This window comes from Pelophylax lessonae (assembly GCF_965119305.1).
Source record: "Pelophylax lessonae genome assembly, chromosome: 6".
Lineage (NCBI taxonomy): Eukaryota > Metazoa > Chordata > Amphibia > Anura > Ranidae > Pelophylax > Pelophylax lessonae.
In genome coordinates this window covers 174,690,622-174,709,005 of record NC_138773.1, presented here as the reverse complement: position 1 = coordinate 174,709,005, position 18,384 = coordinate 174,690,622, and the positions used below count along the sequence as shown (strand labels likewise).

General features: G+C 45.8%; 1 protein-coding gene across 1 annotated transcript in view; it reads left to right on the top strand.

Annotated features, from left to right (window-relative positions):
- Positions 1–231: 231 nt before the first annotated feature.
- Positions 232–18,384, top strand: part of LOC309558690 (dynein axonemal heavy chain 7-like) — a gene marked incomplete at both ends in the record, with an annotated part of 107,477 nt that continues 89,324 nt past the window's right edge. The window contains one exon of the mRNA XM_082261748.1: positions 232–264. Within this exon, the coding sequence (XP_082117874.1) occupies positions 232–264 (33 nt within the window). The remainder of the gene's footprint in view (positions 265–18,384) is intronic.

Genomic DNA, 18,384 nt, shown 5'->3' with positions numbered 1-18,384 from the left:
CCAGCCGGGATGGATTCGGATATAGGATGCCTTCCTGTATCAGGAGAAGAGGAGTTACTGGCAGCATGATCGGAGGGCATATGCTCAGGTCCATTGTGAGAGAGCACTATGATCTTCATGGCCAGTATGGAAGCACCGCGATGACTGTCAAAGTCTCTGCCAATAACCTCCTCAGAAACTTCAATATCAGGGGGATCATGGGAAGGTGTAAGCCAGATGTGCCGACCAGACATGAGTCAGTGCGTCCTTCCCCTCTGCCCCCGGGTGAGGGTACCGAGAGAGGAAGCGGGCTACTTTGTAGTTGGTTGAGGAGGCAAACAGATCCAGCTGCGGGAGTCCCCACCAGAGGACAATCTGTTTGAAAATCCCCAGGTGAAGAGCCCATTCGTTGGGGTCCTTGAAGTGCCTGGAGAGAAGATCTGCTTCCTTATTCTGCCTGCCTGGCAGATATATTGCTTTCAGATCCGCCAGGTGTTGTGCAAAAAGCCATTATGGGGCCTACCTCCGCTAGGAGGGAATGGTTGTGTGTTCCTCCTTGTTTTTGGATGTACGACACTGCTGCCGTATTGTCTATACGTAGTAGGACTGGACGTCCTTGTATGTAGGGTAGCAGGGTGGTCAATGCCGCCCGGAGCTCCAAGATGTTGGAGACCAAACCATGCGACAGGAATTCCCATCTGCCCTGGATCTTGTGTAGGCCGCAGGTGGCGCCCCACCCTGCTGCGCTGGCATCCGTGGTAACAATGATCCAGTTTTGTGGACCTAACAAACGATGTCTCAATAGTGTTTCTTCGCGCGTCCCCCACTAGATACTTTGGCTCATCTGGACGCTGACTTGGATGGGTTGAGCTAGTTGCAGTTTCCTCCACTGTGCTAGAAACCCCAATTGAAAGACTCAGAGTCTCCAATGAGCCCAAGGGAGCATCAGAAAACACGATGACATGGTCCCCAATAGGCTCATGCATTGGGCTGCTGACATCACTGATGCTGCTAGCACCTGCTGTACCTTTTCCCTTATCTTGAGGATTTTTTGTCGAGGTAAGGAAACTGTGGCATCCTGGGTGCTGAATTGGGCCCCCAGGTAGACCATGTTCCATGTAGGTTGCAGGTGGCTCTTCTGCAGGTTTATAATCCAGCCGAATGTCCTTAAGGTGGACAGGAGCAGATCTCTTTGTTGCTGCAAGAGATCCAGAATTTGGGCTACCAGAATAATGTTGTCCAGAAAGTGATGGACTTCTCCCTGAGGGGTGCTAGAACTGCAATCAGCACCTTGGTAAAGGTTCGTGGGGATGTTGATAGCCCGAAGGGAAGGCATACAAACTGGAAATGCCTGTCCCCTACCGCGAACCTGAGGAATGTTTGATAATCCTGGTGTATCGGGACGTGTAGGTATGCGTCCTGCAAATCCACTGATATCCAATCTCCTGGCTGAATGATCTGGATAATGGTATTGAGAGATTCCATCTTGAATCTCTCCAATTTTATTAATTTGTTTAGCCTCTCGAGGTCTATTACTGGTCTGAAACCTCCTGTCTTCTTCTGGACCAGAAACAGAGGAGAGTAGAACCCCGTAAACCTTTGATATATATAAACCTATAGATATATATATCCATGTCTATATATATATATATATATATATATATATATATATATATATAAATATATATATATATATATATATATATAGGAACTGTTATAATTGCCATTTGATGTAGCAGGATATCTATATATTCCTGCAAAGCTGCCAGTTTCAGGGGGGCTGGTTTTGGTGGTCACAAACGAATACTCGGGGGGGTTGTCTCATGAATGACCAATAGTGGCCTAGTCGTATGGTGGACTGAACCCACCGGTCTTGGACATTGTCCTGCCAGACCTCGGAGAACCCCAGCAGTCTTGCCCCCACCATCTCCCCTTGGACTGGCGTGGCGTCAAAAATGGCTTTTGGGTGGCCAGGGAAGCCGTAGGGGCCTTATTCCTTTGCGTTCTGAGGAAAGTGGCTTGAGTACCTTTCCAATTCCTCCTGGAGCCCTATTATAGCGGTTGTTCCCGAAATCTCGAAAACTATTCGGGATGGCTCTAGAGGGACGTCCCCTTTGCCTCCTGGCTCTCCTGTCTTGGGGGAGAAGAGAGGATCTTCCGCCCATAAGCCTGGAGATGGCCGCCTCTAGCTTCTGACCAAATAGGGCTTTTCCGTCAAATGGGGAGTTTGCAGCAGTTCTGCTTTGACGACGGATCTGCTGCCCAAGGCATCAGCCATAATGCTCTTTTTGCCGTTACAGAGTTCAGCATTGCTTGGGAGGACCACCTGATGACATCAATGGCTGCCTCACCGACAAAATCTGCTGAGAGCTTAATTTCATCCAAAGCTTGTCAATGCCACTGCCGATTTGCAGGCGCTGCCTGCTGCAAGATAGGCTTTCTTTAAGTCCGTGTCTATCCGCCTCTCCAGGATATCCCGGAAGGAGGAAGAATCCTCCATTGGCAGAGTGATGTTTTTAGCCAACCTTGTCACTGCAGCGTCCACAACTGGTGGATAAATTGTTGCTACATTCAGTGGCGCCTGTTTCCTTCCTTCCTTTTTTTTTTTTTAATTCAAATATTTATTGTTTTTTCAATACATTACATATTATATAGATATATATATAGATATATAAAAATACAACACAAATCTTCCAACGCTTCCAGGGTAAAGAGGGAGAGAGGAAAACCACCCCCCCCCTGCCCCACCTTCTGTGAAACACCTACAAATTCAAAAACATATCATCCCCACAAACAATTACAGTGCAGTGAATCATAATCGGATATAAATACTAAACACCATCCTACCACCACTGCCCCTCACATCAATGCGTAACTCGTACGTGACCCAAATCTAGGTGCTCTATGGGAGACAAAAAAAAAAAAATCCCCCCCCCTCCCCTTGCCCCACCTCCTGTGAAACACGTGCAAAATTCTGCAACATATCAACCCCACAAACAATTCCCCACCCCACAGTGCAGTGAGTCATACTTGGATATAAATACTAAACGCCATCCTGCTACCACTGCCCCTCACATCAATGCGTATCTCGTACGTGACCCAAATCTAGGTGCTATATGGAAAAAAAAAAAAAAGGGGTGTGTTTGTGAGTTTCATTCCCCTCATTCCCTCAAATCTGCGAGTGAGATTTATCGTGCAAAAAAAAAAGCAAAATTCCCACTAAGAAAAATTGGGTATAGGAGGAGTGTCCCCTCTCCTCTCGCACAAACCCCCCCCCCCCCCAGTAAACATGTGGTAGTTATCATTCCTCCTACCACCTCACCCGTGGTGTCTCCCTATCAAATTCAACAAGCACTAACCCCCTACTAACTAGGAGTGGCTTCCCGCCCCACCTTGTATCCTTGTATCTTGTTACTAAGTGTCTAATATTCCCTCTCCGTGACAATGTGAGAAGCCGTTCTCCATTCACAACACAATACATTGCATCCCAAAATACATTACATCCATAATACCCTTCCTGACTTAATCGTCAGGTAACCTAAGGATCCTTCCACCCCCCCCCCCCAAAAAATCAACCCCCCCCTTACCCCCCGCCAACCCCTCGTATTCCCATCCTACTCCTGTTCCCCCTGTCCAACCTTCTCCGATCTCCCGTCTCCTTGGCCTCATATTTAACTTATCAACCGTAGATATTCCTCTGAGCACGTGAATTGCGACCAGGCTTGCCATCTTAGCCTGAATCGCTCTTCCGTACTTGTGCGGGCTGCTGTTAACATTTGCATCCTATGTATTTCCCTGATTTTGGCAAACCACAGTTGTAATGTGGGTGGGTGTGTTTGCCTCCATAGTGCAGGTACACAGGCTTTTGCAGCGTTCAATAGGTGTATCAATACGGAGTTCCTATACTTCTTGATCGAGATCCTCGTGCCGTGTAATAAACAGAGCACGGGGTCTTCCCGCACCTTAGTCATTGTTAGGTTCTCAATTAAACGGGCCACCCCGTCCCAGAGACTCTCTATTGATGGGCACATCCAGAAGATGTGTAACATCGTTCCACCCTCCTCTCCACATCTCCAACATCTATCTTGGTGTTTTCTATCTATTCTATGTAGTGTCGCTGGTACTCTGTACCATCTGGATAAGATTTTATAGCTAATCTCTTGGTACCTGCTTGCTATCGATGCCTTATGTGTCAGTCTTAAAATTTTGTTTGTTTGTTGTTGGTTAAGAGAGATCTCTAGATCTCTTTCCCAATTTTGTAGAAATTTTGGTGGTCTCATATCTTGCGATGCCCCCAGGAGCGCATATAGATATGATAATGCGTGTGGTATTCTCTCCTCCCCTCTACACAAGGTCTCAAATGGAGTTAGGGGACGTGGGATGTATCCTATCTTTTGCAGCTGTTTTAAGTAGTGTCTGATCTGGTAAGCACTGAATGTGTCTAGATTTCCTTCAGGACATGCTAACATTTCTGTCATTGTCGGTGGTTCCCTCTGGGTCCATATATCGCATAATCGGGCTCTACCCCCATTAATTAGACCTTTAATTTTAGCATTGGAACTCCCTGGGGGGAAATTTAGGTTGCCTGCCAAAGGTGTCATTGGTGATAATGATGGTGCCACTGAACTATGTTTTTGTGCTTTTATTGCTTCGCTTAGCGTCGCCCCGATTGTCGGGTGCAGATGTATTTTATCGGCTTTCGATAAAGGGGTCCATGCGGCTAAGGTGACTGGGGTATTCATGATCTCCCTTTCCAAATGCACCCACTGTTTGTAGGCCCCACTGCAATGCCAGTCCATCACTCGCGTTAGATGCGCTGCCCTGTAGTACCGCATCGGATCTGGCAAGCCCACTCCTCCTCTCGCCTTTGGGAGGGTTAAAATCTGCATCCCTATTCGAGGGGATTTTCTAGCCCACACAAAAGTTCTGAACACTGCCCTTAACTGTGTAAAAAATGTCGTTGGTATTGCTATCGGAATAGCCTGAATAACATACAGTAATCGTGGTAATGCATTCATTTTCAGTGCACTGCACCTCCCGAACCAAGACAAAATAAGTGTCTGCCATTTTTGTAAGTCTGCTTTAAGTGATTTTAAAAGTGGGATAAAATCTGCCTCATATAAATCCTTAGGGTCTGCTGTAATATGAATCCCAAGATATACTATCGATTTATTACTCCACTGAAAAGGGAAAGAAGTTCTCATATGATTCCATCTAGTCCAAGGTATAGACACATTCAATGCCACCGATTTTGACACATTTATTTTAAAGTATGAGACCTCTCCATACTCTCTGATGGCTTCTAATATAGATGGGAGCGATCTGTCAGGGTTTGTTACATAGAAAAGCAGATTATCTGCATATGGCTGCCACTTTGTGATGCCCCTTACCCATTTGTGCTCCCACTATTTCAGGGTTTTGATGGATTTTGCACATTAAGGGTTCTAAAGCCAGAATAAAAATCAGTGGTGATAGAGGACATCCTTGTCTAGTGCCATTTTTTATCTGAAAAAAAGTCGAGCACCAGCCATTTACCCTCACTGCCGCCGTGGGGGTGGAATACAATGACAAAATACATGTCGTCATCCATGTTCCTAGGCCTAAGTATGACAGGGTGGCCCTGATAAAATTCCAGGCCACCCTGTCAAACGCCTTTTCGGCATCTATTGAAAGGAGCATCATCGGGACTCTCCGCGACCGCATGCCATCTATCAGATCAATTGTTCGAATAGAGTTATCCTTTGCTTCTCTTGTGGGGACCTGTTTCCTTCCTTTGTTGCCAGCGGGATTTTCCATTTTTTTGCCTGCCAGAGCTGCCCTGAACTACAGCATCACCAGTGAAGTCTGGTCCACAACAGCCTTTGACCACCTGGCTGTTTTATACTGGGGTCAGCGCCCAACATCCCTCTGCTCACAACTGGTGGATTGGACAATGATGCCCCATCCTCCTCTGTGAGGGGGTATAATTTGTGGAGTCTATTTGAAGAAGAGGACTTCCTTTCTCCCTTCTCCCATTCCTCCTGAAACAGGGCTCTTATTTCAGTCATAAGAGGGAAGGTGGTCACCTGTTTATGTAACCTAGGGTAGTAGGTCTTCCCCTTTTTTGTGGGGGTTCTGGCTCTTCCCATTCCAGTGCCGCTTTAATGGCTCTGATAAAACGGGGCACCATAGAAAACTTGAATCCTGAGTCTTCTAGATCTTCCGCTGAAGAGGAGGATCTGTCTTCTTCTTCCAGCGTGTTCAGCTGTGTCGCTGAGCGTGGGGATTCAGCTCACACAGACTGCTGAGCTGGTGCTGTCCCCGAAACGCCTAGCGCATCCACAGAAAGGGATGTCTGTATGGCTGGGTCATGGACCTGTCTGGGAATCACAGCCTGTCTGCGTGTCGCCTGTTGTTCCAGTCGACCAGAGAATTCCGACAGGGTGTCATGAACCACTTTAAGTAGTGTCGACACTTGCTGGCTTTCATACTCTTGGTCCCTGGCCAGCTGCCTGAAGCAGTGACTGCAGACAAGTTTTCCCGCCATTGGGTCATCTCCACATAACCAGCATTTGCCTTTTGGGCATTTAGCCCTTTGTGGCGTTGCTGTGCATTTTCTCTTTTGAGAACATTTACGCCCTCTAGGTTGAGGCCTGCCAGGACTTGAAGAATTGCTCTCTGCCCTGGAGAAATCTTGATGATCCAGAGAAGGTCTGGATCTCCTAAAGCGGGATGGCGAGCGGCTGGGGTTGAAATAGATAAAAAGGCACGCTCGTCAGGGCATAGGGCACTCTTTTTCCAGCATCTTCTTACTTACCAGATGGTGGCTCTTACCTGGTAGGAGGGTGGTTTTGTTTATGTGGTGGTAAGCTCATGTTGATATGAAATACCGAAAGGTGCAAGAGGGGCTGCATGTTTATAAAGAGAAAGTAAAGGAAGGGGAAAGGAGAACTAAAAAATCTCATTGGACATACACATACATATATATATACTCATACGCATATAAACATTTATACACCTAGATAAACATACAACTAAACGGTTCTCTTGACCCAAAAGCCTCCATGCTTACACACATACAGTATATACACATATGCGCATCCCTATGCGTACACACCCGACCACATAAATATATATATACATATATATATATATATATATATATATATATATATATATATATACACACACATACTGTACATACCCCTACCTACACACCCCTACATACAGACATATACGTAGTAAACAGTAATGCATGTACCCGCTAATGCAATCACCCCCAACTCCATACCCCGCACATTCAAAGACATTTGTCATAATACATTTTTTTTTTTTAACATAAAATCCACTTACCTTAGTTGTAGCTCCTGCTATGCTTCATGGCTACAGCTGCTTTTCTTCTGTTGGCCACAGGCTTTTAGACTCTGCAGGGGGTTTCAATAGGGCGCCCAATCAGGCTTCGTCCTGTTGCCCTTCTGAAATCAATTAAAATTCAGGTTTGGATGAGGGAAAGCCTTTTATCCCTTATCCAAAGCCGTCTGTGATCTCTGAGCCTCCTCATCACTCCCAGAACGGAAGGGGAACCATTAGACCACCAGGAAATGTCTTTTGAATACACCAGGAGAAAAATACAAGGGGAAAAAACCCTGTCCACAGTACCTAGGAAACGAGCAGCAAAATAAACCCATGAGAAGAGATAGATCACACATGCTGCCCCTGGTGCTGTAAACGGATCTCACAATATGGCATTTACAAGAGGGAAACTGACAAAGAGAACTCCTTACCCCAAAAAAATACCAAAAGGGGATTCCCCACCTTATCGGCGCCTTTAGCAGCCTAAGATGTGGGACTGCGATCTGGGAGAGGCTGAACCCAGCGGACTCCGACGTAGTCGGCAGGTAAGAGCATTCCTCTTGAATATGACGGTCTGTAGGTGCTGATCTTTTGAGGACAAAAAGGAGAATAGGGAGATTGCTTTCAGTCATGCTTTTATAGATTTCAACAGGTCCTGTGGGTGGATATAGGGACGGAGCTATATCATGTGTATGCTGCCATGTTGGCGTCAGGAAATACTGATTTTTAACTTGTAAGCAACAAGTGTCAGAACAAAGCTTAGTCTTTGGTTAAACTGCCCTCCTTTACAGATGGAAGTTCATTCCTTTGATCTAAAAGAATGAAATGATACATTGTAAAACATTGTGTTTATTGTTATCTCGCAGCCTTACAATGTGGATAAACATTTGAGGCTCTTTTTTTTGACAGCTGTGAGTAAGCAGAGAACAGCTCTGCACTATATGAATCGAGGGAATGCCATTTTAAGATCGTGAGGGGGGGCAAGGTTTAGGAGTGCATTTTGTATAGGGTGTAAGGCTCAGCAGTGCATTTTGTACAGGGGACAAGGTTCAGGAATGCATTGTATAGAGTGCCCAGTTCAAGAATGCATTGTACAGAGTGCCCAGTTCAAGAATGCATTGTACAGAGTGCAGGTTCAAGAATGCATTGTACAGAGTGCACAGTTCAGGAATGCACTGTACAGTGCGTGAGTGTGAGTCCATGAGAGGAGCTGTCAAATTGAAGCTGTGATGTCTGGAAGGGTGTGGCCAAAGTGCGGGGCTCTGCCCCTTTGTCCCCTGCATAGACAAAACAATCACAATTTATACACTGGTGGGCGGGGATAAAGGTGGCGGGGGGGACCAACTACTGCATGTGCACCCACAGCTCTGTATATCAACCTGAATTATACAGAGCTGTGGGTGCACATGTAATAGTTGGTCCCTCCCCCTGCCACCTTCTTCCCCGCTCACCAATGTGTAAACGCTGGCTGATTTCTCGAAGGACGAAACAAAGGGGTGGAGCCCCGCATATCGGCCCCGTTCTTCCCGACATCAGAGTTTCAATTTGACAGCTCCACTCATGGACTCACACGCTCTCAATGCGGCTGCATGCCCCGCTGGCTTGGGACTGTTGGGACTCAAGGTATGCTACTCCACAACTTGTGGTCTCATCACAACTCTCTGCGGCTGCCCTCCATACAGCAGTGCTGTGCCGCCTGAGGCTTGCTGTAGAGCTCAGGTGGCACACAGCATGAGGAGTGCCGCACCGGCCGGCCAATTACTGATTCCGGGTGCAGGATGCCAGCGCCCCCTGCTAATTTGTCACCTTAAAGGTAGCGCCGGCCCTGGCTACAGGGAAGATCCAGAAGCTTGTACGTCAATGGCCTTTGATGGAATGACGCTCCAGACTTCTATGTCCACTGTAATAAAGTACGATTATACATTTTAGCCCTCCCTGTTTAGCTCATTATTTATCACATGTATGCTGCCATGTTGGCGTCAGGAAAATGTAAAATTGTATCAAATACCATCATTTTCCTTTCCTGACGCCAATTCATGGCAACGTACAAACCCTCCCTTTTTTTTTTTATCTTGGTATTTTTACGAAGAATCGGGGAGGTTGCTCTAGTTTTCCTTTAATATATTTAAACAGGTCCTGTGGGTGGGTATAGGGGCAGAGTTAAATCACACGTATATGGATTGGGATCAGGAAAGGAAAAATGACGGTAAGCATTTGATACAATTTTCCATTTTAGTCCCGGTTCACATACGTATATGTGATGACAGACATTCCATGTGATATGGAGCGCACTGCTCTGAAAATCACATGCGATGTCTGTGCGATGCAAATTTAGCCATACAGGCTGTATGGCTGAATTCGCATTGCATTTGGACACAACTCACACAGGACCCTTTTTTGGGTCCACACCAGAATCGGATCACATGGGTGTTGACAGTTCGCACTGTGATATCCAAACTGATCTGGGGGTGTGGTTAACTTTGTATTGACACCCCCAAACATTCGCATATGGCAGTGTGAACTGCCTGTGAGTTGAATGCGATAACTCACAGTGGATTTGCAGGATTCCTGCATCGCATATATGTGAACCGGCACTCACATATATGCGATGCTGGAACCCTGCGAATCCACTGCGGGTTCCTGTATTGCATTAAACTCGCAGGCAGTTCACACTGTCATGTGCAATTCGCTGGAGGTGTCAATACAAAGTTAAAGACACCCCCAGATCAGTTTGGATATCGCAGTGTGAACTGTCAGCTCAGTCATTAATCGGATTGCATAGGTGTGAACACCCATGCGATCCGATTCTGGTGTGGACCCAAAAAGGGTCCTGTGTGTGTCTGAATGCGATGGAATTCAGCGATACAATCTGTATGGCTGAATTCGCATTGCACAGACATCGCAGTGCGCTCCCAATCACATGCAATGTCTGTCATCGTATATATGTGAACCGGGACTCAATAAATATTTATGCAACTATCTCAATCACCTGAGGAAATAGGAAATATTTTACTCTGGTTATTTATTTGGAGCTGATACAATGTTACACAGCAGAAGCAGAAAGGAGAAGAATAATAAATAAGAGAATAGAAAAAGAACATAAGGTCTTTGAGGGCTCCTGGCTTCAAAGGATCAGTGCAGAAATCAGAGGATATGAAGAATGATGCGATCTAGTGGATGTGAGAGCAAATGTTGTCACATGTCACACTTTTATGTACACTGCACTGCACAGACAGTAACCAAAACCATGGCAGCGCACTTCCTGGAGACACTTCTAGGAACACGCCTACTCACGGCGCCCCGCCCCTTTCCACAACTCTCGGCAGCTTCTATAGTAACAGCTCTCCGCAGCACAAACTGTGAAGGAACCGGGACAGGTTCGGGGCTGTGCGAATCTCAGCGACCCGCTTGAAGGACTGAGGAGAGAGGACGGGACCGGCAGAGAGCGGCGGACCATGCAGGATAAAGGCTGCTGGCTTTATATGTGAGCTCTTCCATAAGTCCAGTCACTACACAGCCTGCTTCATAAAGAGTCGGTCGCCTAGCAACGGAGTAACTACAACTTTCCAGAGCACTGACATTCCCTATGTGTTCACATTGAGGGGCTAGGATTGGGATCTGTACAATGGAGCAGGTGAGATACTCACTGGTTTATAGAATAATTGGAAGCTTTATGTTGGTAATACATGCTCTGATTTTCTTTCTGAATATTTGTAGGGTTGCCAACTCATTCCTTTAAACCGGGACACATATTAATTACACAGGTTCTGTCGCTGATTAAGGTGGTAATTACCAACGTTTTACCCCCTTAGTGACCAGGCCATATTTTGCGATTCAGCACTGCGTTCCTTTAACTGACAATTGCGCGGTCGTGTGACGCTGTACCCAAATAAAATTGATGTCCTTTTTTCCCCACAAATAGAGCTTTCTTTTGGCGGCAATTGATCGCCTTTGCAATTTTTATATTTTGCTCTATAAACAAAAAAAGCGACAATTGCGTAAAAAAAAAAAAAAAAAAAAAACCAATATTTTTCACATTCTGTGATATAACGTTCCCCCCCCCCCCCAAATAAAAAAGTAAAAATCTTTTTTAATATTTTATGCCAATTTGTATTCTGCATTATTTTGGTAAAAAAAATCCCAATAAGCGTATTTTGATTGTTTTGTGCAAAAGTTATCGAGTCTACAAACTAGAGGGAAGATTTGTCATTTTTTTTTTAAATTTTTTTACTAGTAATGGCGGCGATCTGCGATTTTTAGCGGGACTGCGACATTGCAGCAGACAGATCTGACCCCTAACTGACATTTTTGGGGGGACCAGTGACATTACTACAGTAATCAGTGCTAAAAATAGGCACAGTTACTGTAATAATGACACTGGCAGGGAAGGGGTCAACTCAGGGGCGATCAAAGGATTAAAGAGGTTGTATACTGCCTAAAAAAAAAAACAAACCCTGCAAGACAAAGGCATAATGAGCTAGTATGCATCGCATACTAGCTCATTATGAAATACTTACCTTAAGTGCCGGTTCACACTTGTGCGATGCGGGAAGGCTGCGAATTCGCAGCCTGTTCCCACAGCGCAAACGCACCACTGGCAGTTCACACTGCCATATGCGATACGCTGGGGGTGTCAATGAAATCTTAACGACACCCCCAGTTTGATCGCATATCGCAGTGCGATCTTTACAGTTTGCACAGGATCGGATCGCACAAGTGTGAACCACTGTGCGATCCGATCCTGATGCGGCTGCAAAAAAGGGTCCTGTGCGTCTTTGCTGCGGGTGCAGTGCGAATTTCAGCCATACAAAGTGTATGGCTGAACTCGCACCGCACAGCCGATCGCATGTAATGAAGGAGCAGTGCGCTCCGACATTACATGCGATCGCCGCAGCCGCACATATGTGAACCGGCACTCAAACAAAGCCCCGACACGGACCCCTGGACACCGCTGTGGAAGCGGACATGATCCCTCGGCGTCTCTTCTGGGTTCGGCAGCTCCGGCGCTGTGAGTGGCGCGATGACGTCACTTTCCGGCAAGTGCCCGGCAAGGAACTCTGAAGGTCCACTGGACCTTCAGAGTGCATGCACTGCTAGCGTCAGGTAGGGGGTGTTGCCTAGGGGGTGTTTTCTAACTGTGGGGGGGGTGAGCTTGTAGAGCCAACACAGAGAGACCTGTGGTCCCAAATGGGAGGATCACAGGTGCTCTGTGCTGATTCCTGAGAGAACAACGGTCTGCTGTGTTTACAACAGCAGACCGCTGTTCTCTCTCCACAGGGAGCGATCATGGACGCCGGCCCTGTGAATCAGCTTTCCCGCTGGCTTATGGGGGCGCGAGCCCTCAGGATCGCTCCCACGGATCGCCGTACATCTGCAGCGGGCGATCGGCAAGTTAAACTCACTTAGTACCTTATGTGCATTATAATCGCCTCAGAACCTGTGTAAATAGTATGTGTCCTTGTTTAAAGGGATGAGGTGGAAATCCTAGCGATTTTAACAAAACGATGAAACCTGCAAATAGCCATAACTTCTCTTCCGATCAATCTAGACTTGATTCGATTCAGTCCAACCAAGGGTCCTTTCACACGGGCTTTGCGCCCGGCGGACTCTGTTTTGCTCAGCGGGGATCGATCAGCCTCCCCCTGCTCCCTCATCACTGACTTTGATTGACAGGAGCAGCAGGATTAGATTCAATAAAATTGAGTTATACAAAAAGAAGGAGGTTGGGACTTTGAATGAGGGACATGAAAGGGGTCGGCAGGGAAATTGTCAACAACATTTATTGGTACATATAAATTAAACATTCATAGTAGGTTACAAAGTAATAACATCAAAATAGTATAAAAAGAAGCTGTTAAACACTCCCCAAAATACAGTTGCATGATACCCAATAGGGCTGATTTCCAATAATATGAGGATGATAAAAATATTCAAAGCATAAAAAGAATTGAAATTCCAGGTAATGGAGTAATTCAGTATATTACAAACATCATAGCCTCAACGCGTTTCGTGGACCCAAATCACCACTTCGTTAGGAGTAGATGTGTGTTTGTAAATAATCTATAAAAATAGGAAATATGGGCACAAATAAGGATGGATGCAAAAAATGAAAAGTATGAAAAAAGGGGGGGAGGATGGGGGGAAGAAAGGGGGACAAAGCCCCACAACTCCCAAAAACTTACATAGCAGCATACAAGATGGCATTGAACCTGGAGATGGCCCCGACTGACTCCCACGGGAGCTGAGGGCACACAGGCAGGTGAATTAGGTGGAACACGTCGCATACATGGTATGTGTGGGTTGGGCAGCTGAGGTGAAAAGGGCCATAAGTACAGCACTGTATACATACAGTATCTAACAAAATTGAGTACACCCCTCACATTTTTGTTAATATTTTATTATATCTTTTCATGTGACAACGCTGAAGAAATGACACTTTGCTACAATGTAAAGTAGTGAGTGTACAGCTTGTATAACAGTGTAATTTGCTGTCCCATCAGAATAACGCAACACACAGCCATTAATGTCTAAACCGCTGGCAACAAAAGTGAGTACACCCCTAAGTTAACATGTCCAAATTGGGCCCAATTAGCCATTTTCCCTCCCTGGTATCATGTGACCCGTTAGTGTTACAAGGTCTCAGGTGTGAATGGGGTGCAGGTGCGTTAAATTTGGTGTTATCGCTCTCACTCTCTCATACTGGTTACTGGAAGTTCAACATGGCACCTCATGGCAAAGAACTCTGAGGATCTGAAAAATATTTTTTGCTCTACATAAAGATGGCCTAGGCTATAAGAAGACCCTGAAACTGAGCTGCAGCACAGTGGAAAAGACCATACAGCGGTTTAACAGGACAGGTTCCACTCAGAACCGACCTCGCCATAGTTGACCAAAGAAGTTCTCTTTGGGAAATAGACGAATGAGTGCTGCCAACATTGCTGCAGAGGTTGAAGGGGTGGGGGGGTCAGCCTGTCAGTGCTCAGACCATACGCCGCACACTGAATCAAATTGGTCTGCATGGCTGTCACCCCAGAAGGAAGCCTCTTCTAAAAATGATGCACAAGAAATCCCACAAACAGATTGCTGAAGACAAGCAGACTAAGGACAGGATTACTGGAACCATGAACTTGGTCTGATGAGACCAAGATAAATGTATTTGGTTCAGATGGTGTCAAGCATGTGTGGCTGCAACCAGGTGAGAAGTACAAAGACAAGTGTGTCTTGCCTACAATCAAGCATGGCGGTGGGAGTGTCATGGTCTGGGGCTGCATGAGTGCTGCTGGCACTGGGGAGCTACAGTTCATTGAGGGAACCATGAATGCCAACATGTACTGTGACATACTGAAGCAGAGCATGATCCACCTCCCTTTGGAGACTGGGCCACAGGGCAGTATTCCAACATGATAACGACCCCAAACACACCTCCAAGATGACCACTGGCTTGCTAAAGAAGCTGAGGGTAAAGGTGGCCAAGCATATCTCAAGACCTAAACCCTATTGAGCATCTGTGGGGAATCCTCAAATGGAAGGTGGAGGAGCGCAAGGCCTCTAACATCCACCATCTCCGTGATGTCATCATGGAGGAGTGGAAGAGGACTCCAGTGGCAACCTGTGACGCTCTGGTGAACTCCATACCCAAGAGGGTTAAGGCAGTGCTGGAAAATATTGGTGGCCACACAAAATATTTACACTTTGGGCCCACTTTATACATTTTTACTTAGGGGTGTATTCAATTTTGTTGCCAGCGGTTTAGACGTTAATGGCTGTGTGTTGAGTTATTTTGAGGGGACAACAAATTTACACTGTTATACAAGCTGTACACTCACCACTTTACATTGTAGCAAAGTGTCATTTGTATGTCTGTAAAAAGAGTATAATAAGTATGTCTATAAGAATTTAGTATATATTGAAGTACATAAATGTATACGGGTAGGAAAATATCATCAAATAAAGTGTGCTAAGGTTAAAAGATGAGAATGTGACAATAAGTGATGAGAGTTGGGTAAGAGGGTATATGAAGACAAGAAACAAACCATGGAGTAGATGAAACCACCTGGTGGCATGAAAGTAGTGAGGGAAAACCCAAAGGATGGGGAGAGTGGGATGTGATGTGTGAATGAGTGAAGGTGAGAATGAATAAGGAAGGGTAAGGCAGAAAAATGACGTAAATGAAGTGAGCAGGCAATGAAAAGTATAAGGTGAAAAGGGATAAACCAAAATATTACCAAAAGGAAAAACCCAGACAGATGACATGGCATGGTGCTCAGTGTCCACCGAGGGGACCCCTGCTCTGTGAGTCCAACGCCACGATAGTATAGACCAGAAGCACCACGGGAACAGCAAATGCCCAAGGCATGACCATCCCATGGGCTATCTGATATACACTGAGATGGAGATTCAAACGTTGGTGCAATAGCGCCAAAATGACGTCATGCGCCAACGGAGACGTGGCGCCAAAGCACGGCGGTGCCGCCCACCCGATCCCCCGTGCCATGAAGGCAGAGGGAGAAGGGGAGGGCGGGCGGTGCAGCTCCCGGGATACACATGGGGACCATCCGAGGGATAGGCCAAGGTGCCCCATAAAAAAATGGGAAACGCTGCAAACCTATTGGTAAAATACAAACAATAATAATGCTGCTATTATGTAAAAATCTGGCAGTAACAATGGTTGTAGAGTTGTAGATGGTTGTAGATCAACTCAATAAAATTGAGTTGATCAACTAGGGAGGGGGTGAATTATGGATTGTTTTGCATTGATTGGCAGCATTGGGATACTTTTGTTCATAAATATGATTGTTTATTGATTATTAGATTACATAACAACATGGTGAAAACAGAGATGCGATCAATAAATTACAATAACTTTCAAAAGTTCCAATCCGATCGTATCTATCGATCAACATCTATATCCTCGTGTGTGATATATTGGTTAAATGGGTTGTCGACTCGTTTATTGTAGATCGATTATTCCTATAGGAAAAAAATTAAATTGGAAAAGAAATCAATCATTTAATAAAGGATGTATGTCCACCAGTAGTGTTCACAATGGATTTCTTTCCCCCAGTTCTGTAATACAGATCTCCCTACATCAGGGGGTGTCAAACTCAGTTTTATCGTGGGCTGCATCAGCATTATGGTTGCCGTCAAAGGGTCGGTTATACAGTATCTAAAGGATTAAATGTCCAGAGCACCCCACGCCCTCCTACACCCCTACATGGGATGTCAAGAACCCCCCCACCATCAGAAGTCAAGAGTCACCCACCCTTCCTTACATCACAATGCACCCCTTACCTTGTGCTTCTGGAGGAAGAAGATGCGAGTGGATCTGGGAAGAAGTGCAGGGTCTGGAGGAGAACCAGAGGAGGGCTGGAGTCAGCTTCCAGAGTCTGCTGAATGCTGAGACCAGGGGAGGCAAAGGCAAGGTGGTGATGTGGCTGCACAGAGAGGTGCAGGATTTGCAGGCGAAGTTCTGCATTCCTCTCTGCTGCGGACTGCTGAGAAGGGGGGGCAAAGATGAGCCTTTCTGCAGCTACACAGAGGAGTGCAGGATCTGGCAAAGGAGTTCTGTCCTCTCTGCCGCAGATTACAGAGACAAGGTGGGGGCAGAGACAAGGGGGGTGCCGCAGCTGCAGGATAAGTGTGAGGGCCACATGAAATGGCCTGGGGGGCCGCATTTGGACCATGGGCCTTGTGTTTGACACCTGTGCCCTATACTGTACATTGTAGTGCTCCAATCACTGTGCTGTAATGTGTCTCTGCATGACTTTACTACAGAATATACATTGTACTGTATACAAGGGTCCTTTCACACGGGCAATCTAATCAGGTCCGCCTGTCAGTTTTTCAGGTACACCTGACTGGAAGGTCCATTCATACCTATGGACAGGCGGGTGTAAAGGGACTTGTGTCCATTTATATCCGCCTACCTCCGGGTCTGATCAGGTCCACTAAAAAGAATTGGAGAGGACTCCGACTTCTTCTGTTTGGAGCAGAATGGAGGTAGTCAGGTGGAAATGGACAGCGGAGTCTGTCTACTGCTGCCTGCCCATAGAGCAGAGTGGGTTCTGTCTGTGTCCGCTCTGCAGGAACTGAATGGACACGGATGTGTCATTCACCCACTCTGCTCACAGACCCCCTGCTGATCACAAAAGAATCCACCCCCTGTGAAAGCAGCATAACAGACACCATACAATAAAGCTTTATTATTAAACAAAAGTAACCAGATGAGTTTCATGTTACTCTCTTTCAGACAAGGAAAATGCATACAGCTTTAAGGTTGCACTCACACCTGAGCAATGCGACGCGTCACTTTGTTTGGTGCATTTTTTGTGTGACGCGATAAAAACCCAACCCAACAACAGCTCATGTACCTTTTGTTGTCACAGAGCCAAATGTTGCGTGTTTTTGTGCATTTTTCGCATGACAAAACCTGTGCCTGCTACCCGTGTTTGGTGTGACCTGAAGAAATAATGGCAGCATGCGTACGTTTTGTGCTTTATCACTTTTTTTTTTTACACATTTCTGCCAGCGTTCCTACAAAAAAAATGGGCATTAATGTGGTGAAATAAGTTTGCTAATTACACATTGCTGGTGGCCACCCTGAGCATCAGTGGTGGCTAATAGGGTACATTTATGCTGTACATATGTAAACATTGCTGGGGAGATCCTACATAAATACATACCCTATCTGAATGAGCCTCAAAATGTATATTTAGCACAACCAAACTATTATTTTTTTTGGCTTTGGATAGAGTAGGGAAGGAGTAGAAGGAGTAGAACCTTCTCCTTCTTATTTAAAAAAGAGGGGGAAAAATGCACCAGAACGCATCAAAAACGCGCCAAAAACGCACTTACAAAAAAGCATCTGTAACGCATCTGGACTACGTTTCTTTGGTGTGAACTGGCCCTAAAGAAAGGGGAAAAGATAAATTCGAGTTCTGTGTTTTAAACCTGGGATCTTGCCAACATCCCTAATGAATATGGAACAAAAATAACCCCTGAGGATTGGGACTTTCAACGGCAAGAATCAGGACTTGAGTATGAAGATATATAAATTTTATTACACATATAATA